The sequence below is a fragment of the Homalodisca vitripennis genome, chromosome X (assembly GCF_021130785.1).
Source record: "Homalodisca vitripennis isolate AUS2020 chromosome X, UT_GWSS_2.1, whole genome shotgun sequence".
Taxonomy (NCBI): Eukaryota; Metazoa; Arthropoda; class Insecta; order Hemiptera; family Cicadellidae; genus Homalodisca; species Homalodisca vitripennis.
In genome coordinates, this window is record NC_060215.1 from 18,000,418 (window position 1) to 18,021,072 (window position 20,655).

The 20,655-nt window shown below is 33.5% G+C and overlaps 1 protein-coding gene across 1 annotated transcript in view; it reads right to left on the reverse strand.

Moving 5' to 3' along the window:
* The window catches only part of LOC124368748 (twitchin-like), a 260,447-nt gene that overhangs the window by 233,132 nt on the left and 6,660 nt on the right, over positions 1–20,655 (reverse strand). Inside the window, 1 exon segment of the mRNA XM_046826091.1 lies at positions 2,639–3,031. Within this exon segment, the coding sequence (XP_046682047.1) occupies positions 2,639–2,951 (313 nt within the window). The 5' untranslated portion in view covers positions 2,952–3,031.

The following is a 20,655-nucleotide window of genomic DNA, read 5'->3' on the forward strand; positions in this document are numbered from 1 at the left end:
AGGCCGGCATCCCAACTCTTCCACAGCTGCCCTACAGCCCAGATGTGGCCCTCCAGACTTTTTTTTTGTTTCCTCGCCTGAAAAGGCAAGCATTTTGAGACGACAGAGGGGATCCAAGCAGCTTGCACCGCGGCTCTCAAGGCTAATCCGGAGAATGCCTTTCGTGACGCCTTCAATGCTTGGAAATTGCGCTGGCAGCGCTGCATCGACGCAGGAGGCTATTTTGAAAGTTTTTAAAGAATCGCAAAGATTTGCTCAATACATTTTTTTTAATCGACTCAGTCCTATTACTTTCCGGACAAACCCTGTATGTTGCCTATATACGAGTTTTTCTTGATCGGGACAACAAAGTGAACTCAACTGTTGTACCAAAAATAACTTAGACCGGATGAAAGTAAAAATGGCCGAATGTAGACCGTTTTATGACCGAAGTGCGCTTCTCAGACTGTGTATATATAGATATACGCAAGTAGAATACAATAAGTACAAAAGTCCATACTAATCTCTGTACAAAGTACTGTAAATGAATCTATAAATTGAATATAGAAAATGTTAAACGCTTTTATTCTAATTTAAAATAATAAAAGCAATTCTATGCTTCTACGCTTTTAGGATGTTTTCTAAATTTTAGAGAAAAATATTAATTTAATAGTAAATTATTAATTTATTAGTTTAGGAATTTTAATTTAATCTTAATCCTTAACCATATTTTGAGCTTCTAAATCTATATGTATAGGCTCTTCTATTACTAATATTTTGTAATTGATTAGAATCTACATCGATTTTATTATTATTAATTTTAAAATTTATATTATTTTGCTTTCACCCTCTGTGTATAATGTAAATGAATCCGATTCGTTATTATTTAAACTATTTCTCAAAGCTTATACTATTTTTTAAATCGTATTCCTGCAAATTCAGGTTTATATTTATGTATCATCTATAAGATTGCATATATTCTTTCTAAATTTCTTAAATTTAGACTGTGCTTTTTGTAGTAATTCTAAAATGTTATTATTTTTTTCATCTTCTATTTCATCTTTTCGCTTTTGAATAATTTTAATGCCTTATCCATTTACTAAATGAAAAATATATAACTACTAAGAGTTAAAAATGATTATACTTAGAAAACACGAGAAAATAATATGTATTAGAATTTCAAATTTTCTTCTATAAAATAACTTAATTCTCTATATTCATGGAATACAATTTGTATCTAGCTTTATATTAGAGAATTATACACAATTATTGTAGAAATTTGTATTTGTTATTATCTTAAAAGACATTATTGTAAATTCTTCACTTTCGTGGCCAAACTTCGTTTTAGCTATCATGTTTATTTTTATAATCTCTAACTATATATACATATATTCTTGATCGCGGAAAACAAGGCAAACTCGACTACGGCACCAGAAATGCCTTGAACCGAAGGAAATTAAAACTGCCATAAGTATACGCTTTTGACCGATGCAGACTTTACAGACGTATACACACACACACTTGGAAGAGGTTACTGTGCGAGGAAATACCTCGAAGACCATGGCATATGAAGATACAATTCCCATAACTCTTTGTTTAACGTACCATTATCAATAAAGGAGTTACGTGGAAGAATCATATGTAAAAAGTAAGAAAAATAAAGTAGTACCCACTACACTACCCCATTGCGATAACCGTTGTACCCACTACACTACCTCATTGCGATAACCGTTGTACCCACTACACTACCCCATTGCGATAACCTTTGTACCCACTACACTACCCCATTGCGATAACCTTTGTACCCACTACACTACCCCATTGCGATAACCTTTGTACCCACTACACTACCCCCATTGCAATAACCTTTGTACCCACTACACTACCCCATTGCGATAACCTTTGTACCCACTACACTACCCCATTGCGATAACCTTTGTACCCACTACACTACCCCATTGCGATAACCGTTGTACCCACTACACTACCCCATTGCGATAACCGTTGTACCCACTACACTACCCCATTGGCGAACACCGTGCATGAGAGAGTATCAATGTAGATTGGAAGATGGTGCTTTCTAATACAGTATATATTATATTGAAGAGCAAAAAAACACATATTTAAACAGCCATTACTTCCTCCCATGTGATGCCTAGTCTTAGCCCCACTATTGTAACTATCTTAGTTATAAACACAAAGCTTATATGGTGATTTAACAGTTGCGCACCAATATCTATTAACACTAACAGTTGGTGTAGCTTATTTAACAACAAATTCCGAAGTTTTAGAATTGAATTATAGTAATAGTTACAAAATTACGACGAAAGTAGCAAATCATGATTTCAATATTCATGTATATCACCAAATAACTACTGGCGTTTTGAATTTGGCTCTAAGTCAAGGATCATTGACCTTGAAGTCTACCAGCTGGTTTACTAGAAAAGAGCCAACAACTGAAGCCTGGCTAGCTCTCAAATTGCAGTATAATAACACAACAATCGACATTATTTTAGTCGAAATTTTCAGACAGCTCATATTCACGAAAAAGGACTATTTTCTAAGAAAAAGGGAGATTGTTAATACTGCAATCTGCCTAAAATATGAACTGAAAGTTATGCGAACTATGCGATATCAGAAACAATAAAAAAGTACTTACGACTAAAGTTTAAGTTGATCGAAGCTGCCACTTCCCCCATCTTGTTCTTCGCTTTCACTTTATAAAGTCCAGCATCGGATTCTACGACATCGTCCAGCTCGAGCACCACAAGGAACAGATTGGTGCCCACCGTTTGAATTTTCATAACAGTCCGGTTGTTCTCGGCAAGTTGCGTCTCGCTGCGAAACCAGGTGATATCCGGCTTCGGAGAGGACAGAATCTTGCACTCGAACACGAGTCGATTGCCTTCATCCTCCTGCCGCAGTTGTGGCTTCTGGGTGAAGCTCGGTGCAAAGTCCTCAGCGACCCCCATCACGGTCACCGGTGGACTTCACGTTCGGATTCGTTGAGAATTTTCGTCAATGTGAAGACGATGAGTTTAAACCAAACCACCTGAAAACAAAACAGAACAGATTGTAAAATCTCTCGCACACCGTCGACGGTTTGACACTACAGTACAACACGAAGGCCGGAATACGAGGGCCGTGTCTCGCCAGAATGTGGATCAGACGCCGAGGAATACTTCTGTGTGTAGATCCTCGGCATGTTGTGTGAGCTGAAAATAGACGATTTACACAAAGGGGGGGGGGCAGGGCGGGCAGATACATTGCACTCCTCTCTGCAAAATTAAATAAACAGACTCTGTCAATAATATCGGCGGAGTAAAACTCATTTAATTTTCCTACACAGTGTAGGACACAACCTCGTACCAGGATTACGCATCGACTTCTCAGGTGTATTTTATTCCAAGTGTGGTTTAATGTACGATGAATGTATTAAAGCCACATAAAAAATATAAAAACTATTAAAAAAGTTTAGAGATCATTGCTCCCCATTCATACAGTTGAAATGGTATTTAAGGAATGGAGCTGAGGTGTAATTTACGAAATACTACAACCTGTTGCAGTTATTTATGGATACTTAAATCAATATCTAGTTTTAAACTTAACTAATAAATTAATATAAATGACATTTTCCCATTTTATAAATAACCATACTGAATTCACATTATTGCTGAAATCACCTAAAATGAAGTGATTTCTCTTCTTAGTTGTGGGAGGTGCCATGGTTTATTTTCTGGTTCACATTGTAATACAATACTATATTATCGAGTAATTTCTGCCTCACTCTGGAAAGCTATTTTCAACCAACAGTTTCCGGTTTGACAATGGCTCTCAACGGCCATTAAAATGGTAATATTTAAATTGTGATATTTTTATCACAAACAACAGGAGGTAACATTGTTGTTACCTCGCAGTATGAACCGGAAAACTTAGATGTTGATCAAAAATCAGCATCTGTATTATCACATGGCATTGTTCTTGTTGGATCTCAAACAGCTTACTATGAATTTCAGAAGAGAAATCAAAGAACAAAAAATTTCATACATGAATTTTTCAATCATAAATTTAATTGAAACTACATTTAATTTGTAATCGTTACATTTACTTTAAATTTGTACTAAAACGCTAATGATCTGAGAACGGCATTTAAGTTCATTCGGAAAATGACTCCCAAGTAAAGCAATGAATGTTCTTGTTACTCATACGTAAATTATATCTACAAAAACCGTAAACAAGCAAATAAAATTCGGTATTTCATGGAATTAAACTTGATTACACAAGATTATTTAATGAATACTGCGGTTTGCAAATAGTATACAAAATAAATTGCGTTTACTGGTAACCAATCAACTACCAATGGAATAGAAATGAGTTGCATAGAATTTACAGTTATCATTAGAATTATTCATTCATTAGAACAATTTATTAAGAAACGTTATTGACGGAAATCCTTACTGTAAATAATTGACGTGCCATTTACTGATGTTTGCATAAATCGTGATAAGCTTTTAGAGTTTATTCATTAAAAAACGCATGAAACTTGTAATTTGAGTTAGAAAAATAACACAGTTTTAATCACTCAGTCAATGTAGCAACTAAACAATTGTGAACATTAAAAGGACAGTTTTATTTCCTGTTCAAATTGGCATTTTTCATGTCTGTTTACTTGTAAAAACTCGCTGCAGGGAAAACAAAAATCATTACAGGGAAACTGATTCGCATAGTAAAAGATAAATCGGCCAAAAATGTATCGTTTGACTGGTAAATAAATTGGAAATTTGAAGAGTAAATATAGCTTTTATTAAAATACAGCAACTGACCAGAACATTGAACAGAAAGTGAAACACATAAAAAAGATCATGTAAACTACGATAATCTGCGCTGTACTGAAAAACAGGTGTATGAAAAAGTGGAATAATCCATCGGATGTAAACACCCATAGTTAATATTTTTACAGAACCACGATTTAATTTTGTGGCAATGAACCACTATTGTGACTATTATTGTTCTTATGGCAGCTTTACCACTGAATTATACTTACTTATGTAAATGGGCGAGTTAACAAAAACCAGATTGTTTGAAATTCCAAAAACTAGGGTATGATTTCAGTAGAAGCATTAATTTTGTTTTAAACAATTATGGTTTTACCATTAAACATGGAATATACAATGCTCAAAATGAAAAAAAAAAATATGTATAGCTCCTTACAATTATCACAGAAAAGGTAATAAGAATCAATATAAATAATTCGATCAGATTTTATTGCACAGTGACTTTCTGGGATATTGTTGTAAATCGTATATATTGAAAAGCGTGAAGCAATTGAAGCTATTTATTCATTTAAACTTTTAGCTACTGCCATGATAGTCTTCTTTTCAAAAGCATTTAATTGTATTTTACTTCATTTTGTAACACATTTGTTTAACTTGTTTGTTCTCCTATTGTATTTGTAAATTACAGTGAAAATCAATGTAATCAAAACTTTTATACGTAAATATTAATTTGCGGATAAAGCAGTTTTGATGTTTGAACTAATGTAAAAGGTAATGAAGGACAGTCTTAAAACTTCCAACACTAACATTTAAGCATTTAGGGGTTCGTATTATTTAAATAAATACTGTCATAATACACTTATGTATTCACTCATAAGTGTAGCGACTTTACCAAGTTGTTATATGACCCAAACTGTCAATGAGTAAAGTTTAGGAGTATCACTGAACGATGGCAGATGTCCGGAAAACATCCTTCACAACCCAAAAAAACCATCATAAAAAGTAAACTTCAAACAAAGAAGTTTAGGGGCTTTTAAACTAATCTGCATTTTAGTTTAAACACTATTTACACTCCTTGCATGTATAATATGTATGGTTAAAATGTTTTTTCAACGAACTTGTAAATGTATCACTCTTACCAAAGAGTGATGTAATGTTGTTGTAAACCTTGTATGTAAGCATAAGACGTGAAGTTTGAACTTGTTAGATTTTACTAAAATCGTGTTTTTTGGAAAGAACAGGATATCGAATAAAAATACATAAAATTATGTTACAAATCGTCACAGCCCGACACTACCAATAATATCATAGCATTTTACAGAAACTTTAATTCCTAAAGCGTGTCTGTTTATCACCATATCATTTTTATAGATTTAACATTTGATGCTGTGGGATAACATGTCCCAGATATCACCGTAGGAGTTCAAAAGACTTGGGACAAATTTATTGGTTAACTTGGAGATTCGGTAAGACACCGGGCGATTCGGTAATACACCGGGAGATTCGGGGAGACAACGGGAGATTCGGTGAGACATCGGGAGATTCGGTAAGACACAGGGGAGATTCGGGGAGACAACGGGAGATTCGGTAAGATACAGGGGGATTCGGGGAGACAACGGGAGATTCGGTAATACACCGGGAGATTCGGTGAGACACCGGGAGATTCGGTAAGAACTCAGGCTAAATTACTCAGCGGTAACTTCAAAGCAAAAATGACACACCTTTAATGTCTTGTAAGGGCGATTATGAAAACGTTCGTTAGACAGTAACACGTAACACGTTTCTTATACGAACGATTGTTATCAAATATATTTGAATTTATACATCATTGCAGTTATTAAAATGTATCGAGATTAAGTATGATGGGTGTATTAATTTGTGTACAATGTATTCCTCACTGCAACGCGACTTACAACAGGTCATATAATCTACTTGCTCATAACTTAATTCCGATACGGATGAATTGTTTGCTCCACTTTACTTTTCGTATACAACCATAATATTAATTTTTCCTATAGGATTTTTGTAGTTTCATTAAAATTGCTCAATAAATTTATGTTTTTCGAAACAATCCTCTTTCACCTTTATTTACGAGTTTAGAAGTTGGAAAATGACACTTGAATAACGGCAGTATTCTCATCAGCAGAGTTTGGTTTTTTAAACTTAAATTTAGTATATTTTTATGAATAATCCAATTAGGTAAATTGTGCGGGAATGTCAACAAAATTTTACTGCTATGGTAGAATCTATAGCAACAGACAACTTCTTAATTTATTATCGAACAACATTACATAACCCATTACATATTAAATTATAATTTACCAACCAAACAAAACGCACTGTAGTGATTTTACCAATGAATTGTAATAGTGACAGTAATGATAAAACCTGAAAAGAGTTTGATGGTTTAAAGTAACATGACAATGTTAAGTAGTTATTTTGTTGCTACTACCTATCTTTTTAAGGGATTATTCTGACGTTTATCAGAAAAAAATTATTATTATAAAATACTTTTATTTTCTAGTAAAACTTTGTAGAATGCGTTCAAATATGAATCGGCTACAATACTCTGAATTTTAACTCAATTGTAGGGTTCTGATTTTGTGGAATTGTCACAACAAATGCAGCGGAAGTTTAACAGTTGTTCCATTTTTTATATACTAACCGATTCTTTTACATTATGAAAAAACGAAGAAAATAACTTATTTATACCTCATGCATAGCTATGGTGGGAAGGGTTTATTGTATGCGAATTTTGAGTTTAGCTGCATTTTACCTCCCGTTTAGTACACCTGATGGGACAATGAGAACATCTCTTTATATAGATAACACTAGGAAACCAGGCAGAGCTAGTTTATGGTTTGATGGTCTCTGATATCGAAACGATACAAAGAGTTCGTTATAAACCTCTTCGTCCCCGACTTTTTAGATCTCTTCACACGGGAGTGGACTCCTGGAAATTCCAGAAGTAAAGTAAAGTAAAGATGTCTTATTTTACCAGGCGAAGTTAGGGCTAAGAAGCCCTCTCTAACACTTAACCTGGGGACCAACGCCTTAAGGTGACTTCCGAACCACAACCAATGGCCGGGCAGGCGGGCTGCTTGCAAGGACAGGATCGCTCAGCAGTCATCCATCCAAGCAGCAGCCACGCTCGACGTTGCTTGATCTGGTTATCTTGCGATAACCGCTATACCCGCTACACTGCGCCATTGGCATGTCTATGACAGTGTCAGATTTCAGACGCTGTTCTACGCGGGCGGTGAAAACGAGCTAAGCTCAACTTATCTATATACTTTCATCTCCTAATTTTCGCATAGTGCGTGTAAAATTCATGACGTTCTCAGTACAATTAAATTTCTTTCCGAATTATTGGTATTCAAATATTTAAAATACATTAATTTCATTCAACATTTTCACGTTTGAATTGTTTCAAATTCATTATAACTCGCTAAGTGGTTCAATTACAACCTAAAAATATATGTGCGTTATCTACAAAATGAAGATTATTGTGTTGCGCCAAGTCAAAGGATACGTTGAACATAATGTTAACTAATAATAATCGAACACCTGTACAAAATCCGCAGTGCGGACTCCTCCTGTACTTGGAGGATAGTACAGTGTAACTATATTTCAAAATTATTTTAGTGAGAACGGAAGTGTACAGTATATATAATCAACATACATACAGGCTTATTAGAGAAGGTGACAGAAAGGCTGTAGCATCCAAATACATCCCAAGAGGGCTTGCAATAGCATAAACAAATATTGCACCACATCCATGCAAAAGAGTTGTTAGTTGGCATTTTCGTTCAAGAACAAATTTTCTTCTTCATCTTATTATCATTCAAAATATTGGTATACGTTAACATTACGTACATTAAAATTCAGAGAACGGCACTTACACAAAATGTTGGTAAAGTAATGATAAATAGGTTCTAGTCAAATTTCATAAACTGTTTATGGTTTTAAGAAATCTCGTCTTTACAAAATTCTATCTTAAAAAGATTACAAAATTAATTTACTCATACTGTATACAATTTATACTCTATACAACGAACAATAAAGTAAAATCACTGCGAACACGAAGTAGATTTTAAGAATAGTTAACAATAACAAACACTGTATCATTTGTTTCAAATGTATAACTAAAAAAGATTGATTAATTCCGATATGGACTGTGTAAAAATGAATATAATCAAGACTACAACACAATGTCAATTATTCACTAAACTACATGAAACAGCTATGAATAATTTATAATTAATAAAAAATAAAATTGCGAACCTATTTCTGCTCATGAACATCAAGGTTTTGAGGGAATTTATAAGAAATAAACACCATGTAGTTGAATGTATTATTAAATACTTTAAATAAGGATCAAACACTACGTCAGAAAACATAGCGATAATGATGACGTACCGTCTACAACTTGACTTCGGTGGTAAATTCTGGAGTCCTTGATTTCTTATCTGTATAAAGTAGTGAAGTTAATTTTTACAAGAGCTTAGTTTTAATTAGTTTTCTAATTAGTTTTAATACGAGTAAAACGACAGGATTTATTTTATAAATATAATTACAAGTAATCTGTTGTGTAAAGTTAAAAAGATCAAGATCTGAAAAAGTCCATTTTAACTGAACGAGTGAATGGAAAGTTCTATAAGTGGAGTTGGACAGAGTTCAATATAACAGAACCCAAACCGATGACTACGAACTACACTAAAGATAGTAAAACTACTGGGATGACCGCAAACTGAGACACACCAAGAAGATCTCATATCTGTGGTAAAAGCGTGAGTATTGGACGTTGATTCTGAGGGATCTGTACTGAAGACAATGAAAATGACGAGGAAACACAGAAAAACGTCTAGCTCTGGCAGAAGATCTCAGAAGTCCGGTATTAGTTGAGGAGAGTTTGCCAAAGAAAGCAGACAAGTAAATATGCCTGTACAGACAATTAGCCTATTGTTTTGTCTCTTCCTGGAATTTAAGTGAGTGTCAACGTTAAGTCCTGGTTGTCGATGAATAATCAAATGTCTTTTACTGTTAAACCAAATAATACTTCAAAAATCAAATAAAAAACACAATATTTTCATTTGATTAATTACGTTGTTAAATTTTCAGAAAGAAAGTTAAAAAATTAAATGAAAAAATTAAGTGTGAAAAATCCTAGAGATATCCAAAGTTTCCTTCGTTGAGGAAATAATGGGCCAGATTTAGTGTGCCGAGTTGTACTCTGATAGTTGTTTACAACTGCGACACGCTTTCTGGAGTTTTCACACTTAGAATATCGGCTAATGTCTGTTTAAGTGGCAAAAGTGAGTGGAAATAGCGAGAGACTCATTGTGCCGGCCGAAAATAAGCGGGCGACACACAAACTGAAATAGTCGCCGGGCGGAGGAGCAACTACAGAGGTGGTGGTCGTAATGAGACGAGCCACAAGACGTATCTGCTAGCAGCTGAGCGGCCGAAGAGTGGTGGACAGCAGCCAGCAGAACCTCCCACAACCTGCCTACACGACACGGTGACGGGCACCGACACAGAAGACGACCTCAGACACAGGTGAGAGCAGCCACTCCGGTGTCTGTGTGGGCACTGTGGTAACGAGAGGAAGGTGAGAAAGAGAGTTAGATCTGACAGAATATCAACACAAGTACACTGTACCTCGAGTACTGGTGGATGTAGATGAGTAAATAACGGCTGATGGAATGGAAACACAACTGTCCATATCAGTAGTATCTCCACGTCCTTCTTGAAAATTGCTACACACAAACACTGAACGATTCAAGCTAATCTGCAAATGGTACTATAGGTAAATTAATACTCCACGTTTAATAATATGATTCTAATTATTAACGTAACAATTAGGGAAAAAAGGAAGGTAGTTATTAGTAGGTATAAAACATAATTTAGCTTGATAGTACAAACATTTACTAAGTGTTTATGGTTCAAGTTGAAGAATCTTTACAAAAATAAGATGGATTAGATCAATTTTACTTCCATTCGTAAACCAAGTTTCACAAAAATCGTTTCTTTTTACCGTCAATATATACATACATTCCGAATATATAGAGTTCATTGATGCAGGAATTAATTAGATGACTGACCCCATTTGAGAAAACCATGTAGAATTGAATGTGTATATGTTTATATAAAAATACATTGTAGTTGCCTTGTGTATGATGTTAAAATTTAGGTTACATTTAAAAAGCCTAATTATTACACATTTGCAATAGGCTTTTAATTTACTATAAATATTATACATTTTTAAATATTTGTCGCTATTTAGGGTTTGTTTCTAGTGATTTTGTTTATACATTACGAAATACCTGAAACAGTTCAAAATATAACTATCAAAAACGGCTGGCTCTAAAGCTTGTTCAGTTGCATAGTACAATGATGACATCATAACATAAATATAACCAAAATGTGTCACCTTTGGACACCTACACATTACCCAAAAACACACAAATCTTATTTAAAACACCATAACTTAACATTTGTCATGCATATCTTAAGTAACTTACGAAGGTACCATTTCAAAACGTTACTTTGCTATCGCTATTACACTAAATATACGTAAACAAAATTAATAAAATATACAATGCAGAATATGCTATCTATACATATAGGACACTTATATAATATTCATTACTTTATTTTATTACGGTACTTTCCTTTATACACATTCCTCTTTCCGATGTAATTTTGCTAGTTTACATATATTTATGAAGTAATAGACGGATGCAATTAAATGTAATTGTACACATTTGATTCGTGTAACATTATATTTACAGTATAAGGTGCAAACCTCAAAACACTTCCAACATCGTGTTCACTTCTAATCAAGATGTGGTGTATAAAATAGTATACAACAACTTGCACAGCTTTTACGTGATGTCATGTTTTTTTCTTTTCCCAATAAGAATATACAAGTAATAAAAGTTTAATACAGAGCATCAATACCAATTTATTAAGCAATTGACCTCGTAAAATCTCGTATACACCTCATAAAACAAGTAATAGATCTTTTTGTTTGATAAAAATAAATTGATTATATGTCAGGCATCCGGGCACAGCGCTATGACCTATGAACTTCCAGAGTAAGATTTTAAGAACATTAAATTATGAGGCTACTTTTACTCATTCTCACGATTTTAGTCAACTCATAAAGCTACACAGGGCTCACTCATAGATCCCTCATATGATATTCGTCAATGACGTAAAGCCTGGCTTTTTAATATAATATATAAGTAGAAAGAGTATCTAAAAATCGTAGAAGTATATGAGAAAGAAATATGAATACAGTATTCCAACCCAACTTTTTTACTTGTCTTTTTGAGGCAATTTACAGATAGTTGTGAGTACACACACTAATGAATTATTGACTGTTCGTGGCCTGTCTGGTGTTACCTTAGGGCGATTGTTCCGAAAACAGGTTATTTAAAAGCACAGACTAAAAGGTGATTTGTACTTAAAAGCATAAAAAGGTGATTTTTTTAAGGATAAGCCGATCCCCTCTCTTGCCTTATTGTGCCTGTCCTCATGGGCCACTAGCCTGTGCCTGTATCTTAACAAACAGAATAAGAGGAAGAGTCGATACAGTACAAGGTCGATGGTACTGATAAAAAGTGCAAGGGTCGCAGACAGGATTCGAACCTGCGCTATCTCTAACTCAGACTCGAATACCTACGACAGACCACTCGGTCATCGGCACTCCCATGTGGAGACGTAACCTGGAAAGTTAACACCCCTCCTCTGGTGTAATATAAATGGTTTAAGTTATATCATTCTATGACACATTTATATGAGCTATTAAATGTTTTTTACAACAGATGTTTACCTCATAACGATCTTGGTGTTGTATTAAGGAGGCAATACTCTGATGAGGAAATAATATAATGAGTGTAATTAAACGTTAAAATCACTTATTATAAACGCCAATAAGCAAATGTATTAACGAACAGAACGAGTGTATGAAACTACCTGAGAGATGCAAAACAGCTTAAAGACAGTCGAAATAGTTACGTAATGGTGCAATATAAATAGGTAGGAGACGACAGAGAAGGGCCGAGAATAGCGAGCGAGTGATCTACCCACACGAGGTCGAGCGCGAACGTTATGAGATGCTACCGCAATAGCTGCGGACAGAGAAGATGACTCAGGACGTTCGATTGATTCATATCGGATCAGTCAACAAGACGTCATCTCCGGAGCCATCACCGTCACGAGCAGCACCCGCAGCGCTGCCACTGACGCCGACGCCAGAGTTTGTCAGAAACAATCCCGAGCGCCAACTCATCTCCGGCTAAATCTGTCCTGGATCAGAAATAGTCCATAAGACAAACCAGGTCATGTTTCAGCTCTTAGCTCCATCTCCACTGTCTCCATCGCAATGCTGCCTCCTCGAGACCCACATTTACACCATAGCTACACTATCATATATGTTTGTACATATACAGTTATAATTTACAACAATTCGTTAGCTCTTGTAAAAGAATCATTACCAATACACGATTTATACGTTATACACTGCAAAGGAGCTAAATTAATTATGAGTCGTAACTCGTTATTCATTATTTTAATGCCCATTTATAATTTAGCAATGTTCACTTTTGAATGCGTAAAATTCCTCACCTTTAGTTTTAAATATATATTAATACATTCTACCAGCTTCTTCTTATTGGAATGAGATGCTTAATTTATGAACAAACACTCCAATAATTATGAATTATATTAAGAATTGTATAATTCTTAATAATTTTTTCTTTATTAAGAAATGTGGGTCTGATTATGTGTACATTTAACACGAAAGGCCTCATAAATATAACATTTCTTAATTATTGCAGTGTTTCTTCATAAATGAAACATATATATTAATATGTATTGTATACGTAATAATTTAATATATTGGCCTACGTAATAATAGTTTCTTGGCCCAGTTAATTATGATATTTTAAATATATTTTCAGAAAATAAGACGTTTATTGCAGTAAAAAGATTTATGAACTTTTATTACACTATATATCCGAAAAAGTTAAATCTATAATAGTCAGCAATCGATAATAACAAAATACTTACATTCGTGGGTACCCAGACAAGAAAATTTAGATAATACACACAGATTTGTGAAACGATAAGGGAATTCGACAAACTTTAATTTTGCAACCGTTTGCAGATGAAGAAATGATTTAATATTGTTTTCAGGAATTAGTGGAGTAAATAAATAATTTTCCTTGAAAACATTACTGCTCTGCGTTTAAATTGTTAAGAAAAGAAACACTGCCGGTACTCGATTAGTTTTTAGGCCTTTATTATAGGGCGAAAGAAAAATGGGCTCCTGCTACTATATACGGCAGATTAAGCACATTTGGGTAAAATTTATATAGACCAAAGAGTTCTACATTGAAGCGTATCCACGATTTTAGTATGATGGTCCCACAGGAAGTCGTCCCCAGTCTATACATGTTCAACCATTCCTGAGTGGTAATTCTTGATGGTGAAACAAAAATCAATAATGCGTATACAAATGTTTCCCTTTATTTGTTTTTAAACGTTGAAAAGTTTATTTCATTTTTTGTTCAGGGAAAATATTGTGAACTATCAATAATATTGCTCACAACTGTAAGGAGTTTCAAAATAAAAACAAACTCACTTTGAGATTGTTTACTTTCCACATATACGTAATGGTAACTGAAATGTCTATTGAGAGTAACTCCTTAACTTTTATGTCTAGTATTTTTTATTTTTTTATTACAAGTGATCACAATGATGAGTACTTTTTACTGGTAGTTTCCAGTTTTATGAATATTTAAACAGCTACTGTCATTTTTATGTGGCTGGTTTAAATTGAAATATATACGAATTTGACCTTGAATATCTGTAAAAGAATAATCGCAAACAATGTAATTTTGTGCTGTATTTCATGAATTGTATTGCCTGTCCAATGATGGAAAGTATTCCCCAACTTTAATATTATATCTGCAATAGATCATAAATTAGTAAAAGCAGTCTTTATTAATCTATACACGCAACTGTGCATACATCGAGGTTAATTTCATAGCCAGTGATATTATAGTCAAATAAAATGGTGGCGAAAAACTGTAGTTGCATTTTTTCTGAGGCTGGTTGTTTGTAAAAGGAACAAACCTTTTTACAATGTAGAACTATAACAATTTAGTATTTGTACAACTACAAACAAATTAGAATAGTTATTAATAAATTATAAGTGTGTACTGACAAAAACGTAACTATTTCTTGTGCTTTAATTCTAAAACAATAAAACACAAAAACGTTAGCATAACATAAGGTACAACAATGGGTATTATAACTAATATTGGACCCTTGTTTGTATCTTGAAGTGAGGCATCGACAGTTTGTACTATGTCGAATATTTTGTTACGGGTACACTTATCTCATTTTGATATTTTTTAATAAAAAAAAAGTAATATTCAACAGTGTAAATAAAACAAACAAATACTCTAATCACAATAAACAATTCAACACACCAAAATAATAAACTAGAAGATTTCCATATCTTCCCCATTTCCCGAAAAGATTCAGTACTTTGTAATATATAGTCGTACATACAAATTTGATTAACCCGTTCAGTCCTGTATGTACACAATAGTATGCAGGGTATTCACAATTTAGTGTGGTACTCTTACTTTAAATGCTGAGTGAGCTGTTAGGAGTTAAACTGATGGTACATATATACAAAGTACAAATTTGTTGAATAGTCAAATAAGAAAGTAGGTATAAACATTAATACATAAATTACATCAAGTACATTACATCATACATGGCAATTATGGATTAAAAATAACCAAAATCTATTCACTCAGAATTACTTATTTATTAAAAAAAAAATACTACAGTGACTTCTTATATTATTATACCACAAAAAAATCACATTTAAACCAAGATTATTCCTTCAACCTGTTACATAAAAAGTAGATTGTTTCTCTGTAACGGACAAATGGGACATAAACTATCGAAATATACAGTTGTTATTCTTTTTAATTTATTCCTTATTATAAACGGTATATAGCTAATATACATATGAGATAGGAGAACAGTTGAAGTATGATCGAAATAAATAAGACTACTTGTTCAACCAATTCAACTTCCTCCGTATGGATAAAATATTGCGCTTAAGAAATTTAATATTACACTAATTTCAGTGGTATAAAAACGTTCAATTTAGCTCATTCAATAAAAAAGTGAATCAAAAGTAGCAACTATTTCGATTTGGTAGTAACGCAACATATCTTACGGATACGTCAATCCAGCGTAACAATATGGTTTGTGTCCATAACACAACAACTGATATCAGTGATCCACAAGGAATAAATTCAATTTTACGGATGGAACCTTTCCGGGTTATTTATGTCTAATGTAGCACAATGCGCTAATACTGTTTCTTTCCACTTGAAAGTTTGCGAGAAATTGGGCCATAATTCAATATAAAACTTAAAAAAAAAACTCGGGAGGTAATACTGGGGGTGTAAAAAGAACTTCTTTTCCTTTAAACATGGACTTATACACCGTATTATAGTTATGTTATAATTATAAACAATTATAATTATTACCAGTCATGTTTACAACATGTGGTCGCGTAGTATATCTAGTTCCCCGATCTTCATACTTGGACATAAGTAAATCCACAAAGCTGTAACCTTCAAACTAGCTTTCTCCAATAATGGTCTGTCGTAGTCGAAACAGTTGAGGGATGAGACTATTATTCCCCTTCTCATTCCGCGTACTAAAACATTATTTGTGCCCCATGTATCAAACATTGGAGGCATGGATATTCTATTGCCAAAATCTAGGTTCGCAAATGAAAATACACACAAAGTTTCCAAATTTTTCATCAATTAACTTGATTTCAGAAACAATATCAATATTTAGACAAACTGTAGCTCCGAAAGGAATCATGTGCGTAATATAGGTTGGAAATGTGTCTTATTTTGACGGTAGGCTGAGTTTAGCTCTAGTTCACCTTCCTCTTAGTGCAGCGTCTAGGATCTGACGCCGTTACAGTCTTGACTCCTGAAATTTGGAGTCATGTTAATCTGAAAACATCAAAAAAAGTCGGCGACGAAGAAGCCCGAATTGAACTCGTTACATCGTTTTGACATATTGCACTCAATTGTACGCCTGATGAGGCAGTGAGAATACCTCTTCACCTAGATTACACTATATTTTGTGGTCTTGGTGTCTCAGACCACAGATGTCAAGTCTGTGACAGCATCAAAGTCCAGACGCTGCACTAAGAGGAAGATTATCTGGAGCTAAACTTAAAATTTACATTGAATCAACCCTTCCCATCATGGCTACTATGAACACGGTTCCATTGTCTTGTATGACCCTTGGAAACAGTATATTTTCTAAAGACACATATAATAATAAAAAACACACATAACCGCCTTACATATAGCCCAGTACAACAATATAAAATATTAGTTTCAAGAAATCTGTCCAAAATAAAAACGTATTTATTACATCACCAATGATTTACGTCAAACATTCTATTTTTATAGACGTTAATGACTAAGCATGATTACATTATATAATTTAACTATTTATACTACATTTATAACTGTATAAAACAATATATATATATATATATATATATATATATATATTGTTTTAAAATGTATATTGAAAAATGTACAAAAAAATATCCAATAAACCTAAACATTTAAACATTAGGTTACTGAATTACTTGAACATAGTCTGTTGTAACTTGAGATGACACTGAGTAATAATAAAACCCATTTTCATATTGGGATATAGATTATTTAAAAGATATAAACAGTACTACATGGTCAATACTTTGAGTAAATCATGGTTTGACATTAGCTTGTATTTCAGCTATGTGGTATTTTTCATTATATGGTAAACCAATAAACACAAGTATAGATGATTTTTATCTGGAACATGCTTATATCTGGACTAGACTTTTGATAGCGAAAAGAGATCGACAAAGTAACATGATGTAACTAAATCCAGTAGCAATTACAAACTAAGAAACTATGGTTTAATTAAAAAAAAGAAGAAAAATAGAACAAACCGTAGGACACAAAGAATAACGACGAAGACCAAAGATTATCGAGCTAAATTTTGCCATTTAACGGTTGTTAAAATGTTATGTTTGAAATAACATATGTTACATTATTAAATGTTGGGAGAAAGTATAGGTTCAAAAATAAAAGTGTTTACAGATTAGATTTTAAAGCTTCTAACGTGTTTTTACCTGGTGGTTTGAAAAATAAGCACATATTAAGCTAATCACAAGACATTATTTTCAGTTCGAAAAAAGCGGCAAGGCGATACTCTGTATCTAGGTTTTGGCCAAATCTATTCTCGTGCGGCGTGTGGCGTGCCAGTCCCGGCATCAGGCTGGCTCAGACCCGCCTGTGGTCACCCTGAGATAGGGTCTACCTGTCTTCATTCATACATACTCATATGGTTTACATTCGAAGTCTCTGTATCACCAAAATCATATTTATAGTGGGAAGTGTAAGAAGACTGTAGAATTGGAGAATCTTAAGTGGGGGATGGGAGAGCTTTTAAAAATGTCATGATTTTTTATCCTTGCTTGTAATATTACATAATTTGCAATAGGCTAAGTGTTGCTATCAACTCAAACGTAAAAATAATTTTACAATTCTACTTTATAATATAATGGATGATCCAGGACGTTCACGTTTCTTACTTTCGACATTCGCGGAGAAAAAAATGTTCTTCGAAAATCATTTGATTGGTTTCAAAATACTCGGAAAAACATGCAGTGGCACTCCAAGTACCTTTCACTTAGAACAGCTTAGAAAGGGTAAAATTAAATTGAAATTTGATCAAAGTTGTAGCGATTGTTATCAGGTCAAAGATCACCATCCATTTTTGTATTATTACGATTAATAATAAAATACGTGTTAACTTTTTGATAACACTGGCAAACCTATGATTAATTAAGGTAACACATATGGTTATATTACACCAATATAAAAAACACTCAACTACTTTTTTTCGGAAAAAATCAGAGATGAAAAGGTATTATTTGATGCAAACGTAAGATCATTTTATTAGTAGTGTTCACACAAAAAATATGCATGTACTTTTTACCGTTCCTCCGTAAGCAGAAACTACAACCTTGCCTTTATTAAGCAACATAAATTGATTTTTTTAAAGTCCTTTTTCTTCCACACTGGCCCTCATACTTTACACTCTTACATTATTAGAGGACATCCGTTAATGCACCACTAAAAGACTGATCTATATTTATCATACTTAAAAATCGAATCTGACTTTTCTACAAACAAAAATTATCTAATATACTTGAAACACTATTTATCACAATGATGCCAAACTGGAGTTACTAGCGAAAGAAATCAAAATAGATAAGAAACGGAATTCGAAGATTCTTTTAAAGTTATGTTTATATTAGTTGTTATATAATTGCTTTCTAAAAAATGTGATATCTCATTACCAAATTTAAATTTGAATCAAAGGCGACCGAGGTAACTGTGTACATACCACCAACTCCCCGTTATTGAGCTGGACTGTACTTCAACATAGTTCTTTAATCAATTTCTTAAGAGATGCCAATCCCTTTTTAGCCTTATTCTACCCGTCCTCAAGGGCTAATGGCCTGTGCGAGGATCTTATCAAACATAATAGGGATGAGAGTAGATACAGTACAAGATCGATTGTACTGATAAAAGAGCAAAGATCACAGACAGGATCTGAACCTGAGCTATCTCTAACTCCAAAGTCTGACATATGAAAATGTAGTCTCTGAGGCAACCGTCTCTCCATAATATTAAGAATTTTATAACGCGTTTATTCACCTCATTGAGTCGAAGACGAAGTGTGAACTAGCAAATAGGTATAGCATTGTGTGGGGTACGTGGAAACGTTCTTGAGGTTTGCCTTATATGAAATCTTTGTTTAAAGTTTGTTATTGACGATGGAAGATTTGATAGGATTAACAGGATCTCAGGCATTTGCTATCGTTATATGTTAAAAAAGGTATAACACAACGTTTCGAGGATTGGAATCTATCCTCTTCGTCAGGTGGGGAGGTATTAGTACATACAAAAATAAAGAACAGTAAGGAAAGCCTGTATGTTTGAACCATTTTCTTTTTGTTTGTTATCTTATATGCACTATTTTAAACCTACATTCTATTTACTAAATGATTTTTCAGAGAGTTTTGGAAATCTTAGGTTAAACAATTCTGTTGAGATCTTTAACAATGTCTATAGACGGCAACGTGAGCGTTTTAATAAAAAAGGTTTTTGAATAAAATAGAAAAGTAACTGGTTATATAGAAACTAAATCACAGAAAAAAATATCACACTTTCCTTTAAACACATAGTAATCATAAAAAAGATTTTAACGTTTTTCACAGCATTTTGTTCCATTGATCTTAATAAACTGCCAGTACAAATCTATACATACGTACATAAAAACTTTAAGCGAATTTAACGTTACTGAAACATTACTTCACTAAACAGTGTTATAACCAACCTGTTAAACGAAATCACATAACCGAATTTAGGACATTACAGTTGTCTAAATTATAAATAAATAAAAAGTACTGAAGTGCATTTCTGAAACTGTTTATGTAAATACAACCTATAGAAATAATTGTCATTTGATAGAATGAATCTATTGTTGTACAATGAAATGTCAAAGAATACCAATGATCTAATTTTTGTCTGCATTTGGCAAGTATTGGGAGTAAAGAAAATTCGCCTGTAGTTGTCCCATTTGATGCTATGTCGAAAAGGAGTCATTACCGGTTACATAATGAATCGAAGCAGGATAACGCGTTTAATACATCTGGATCAATTGAGGCCGAAAGTAATCTGGATTGACATAAAGACGAAAAATCAAG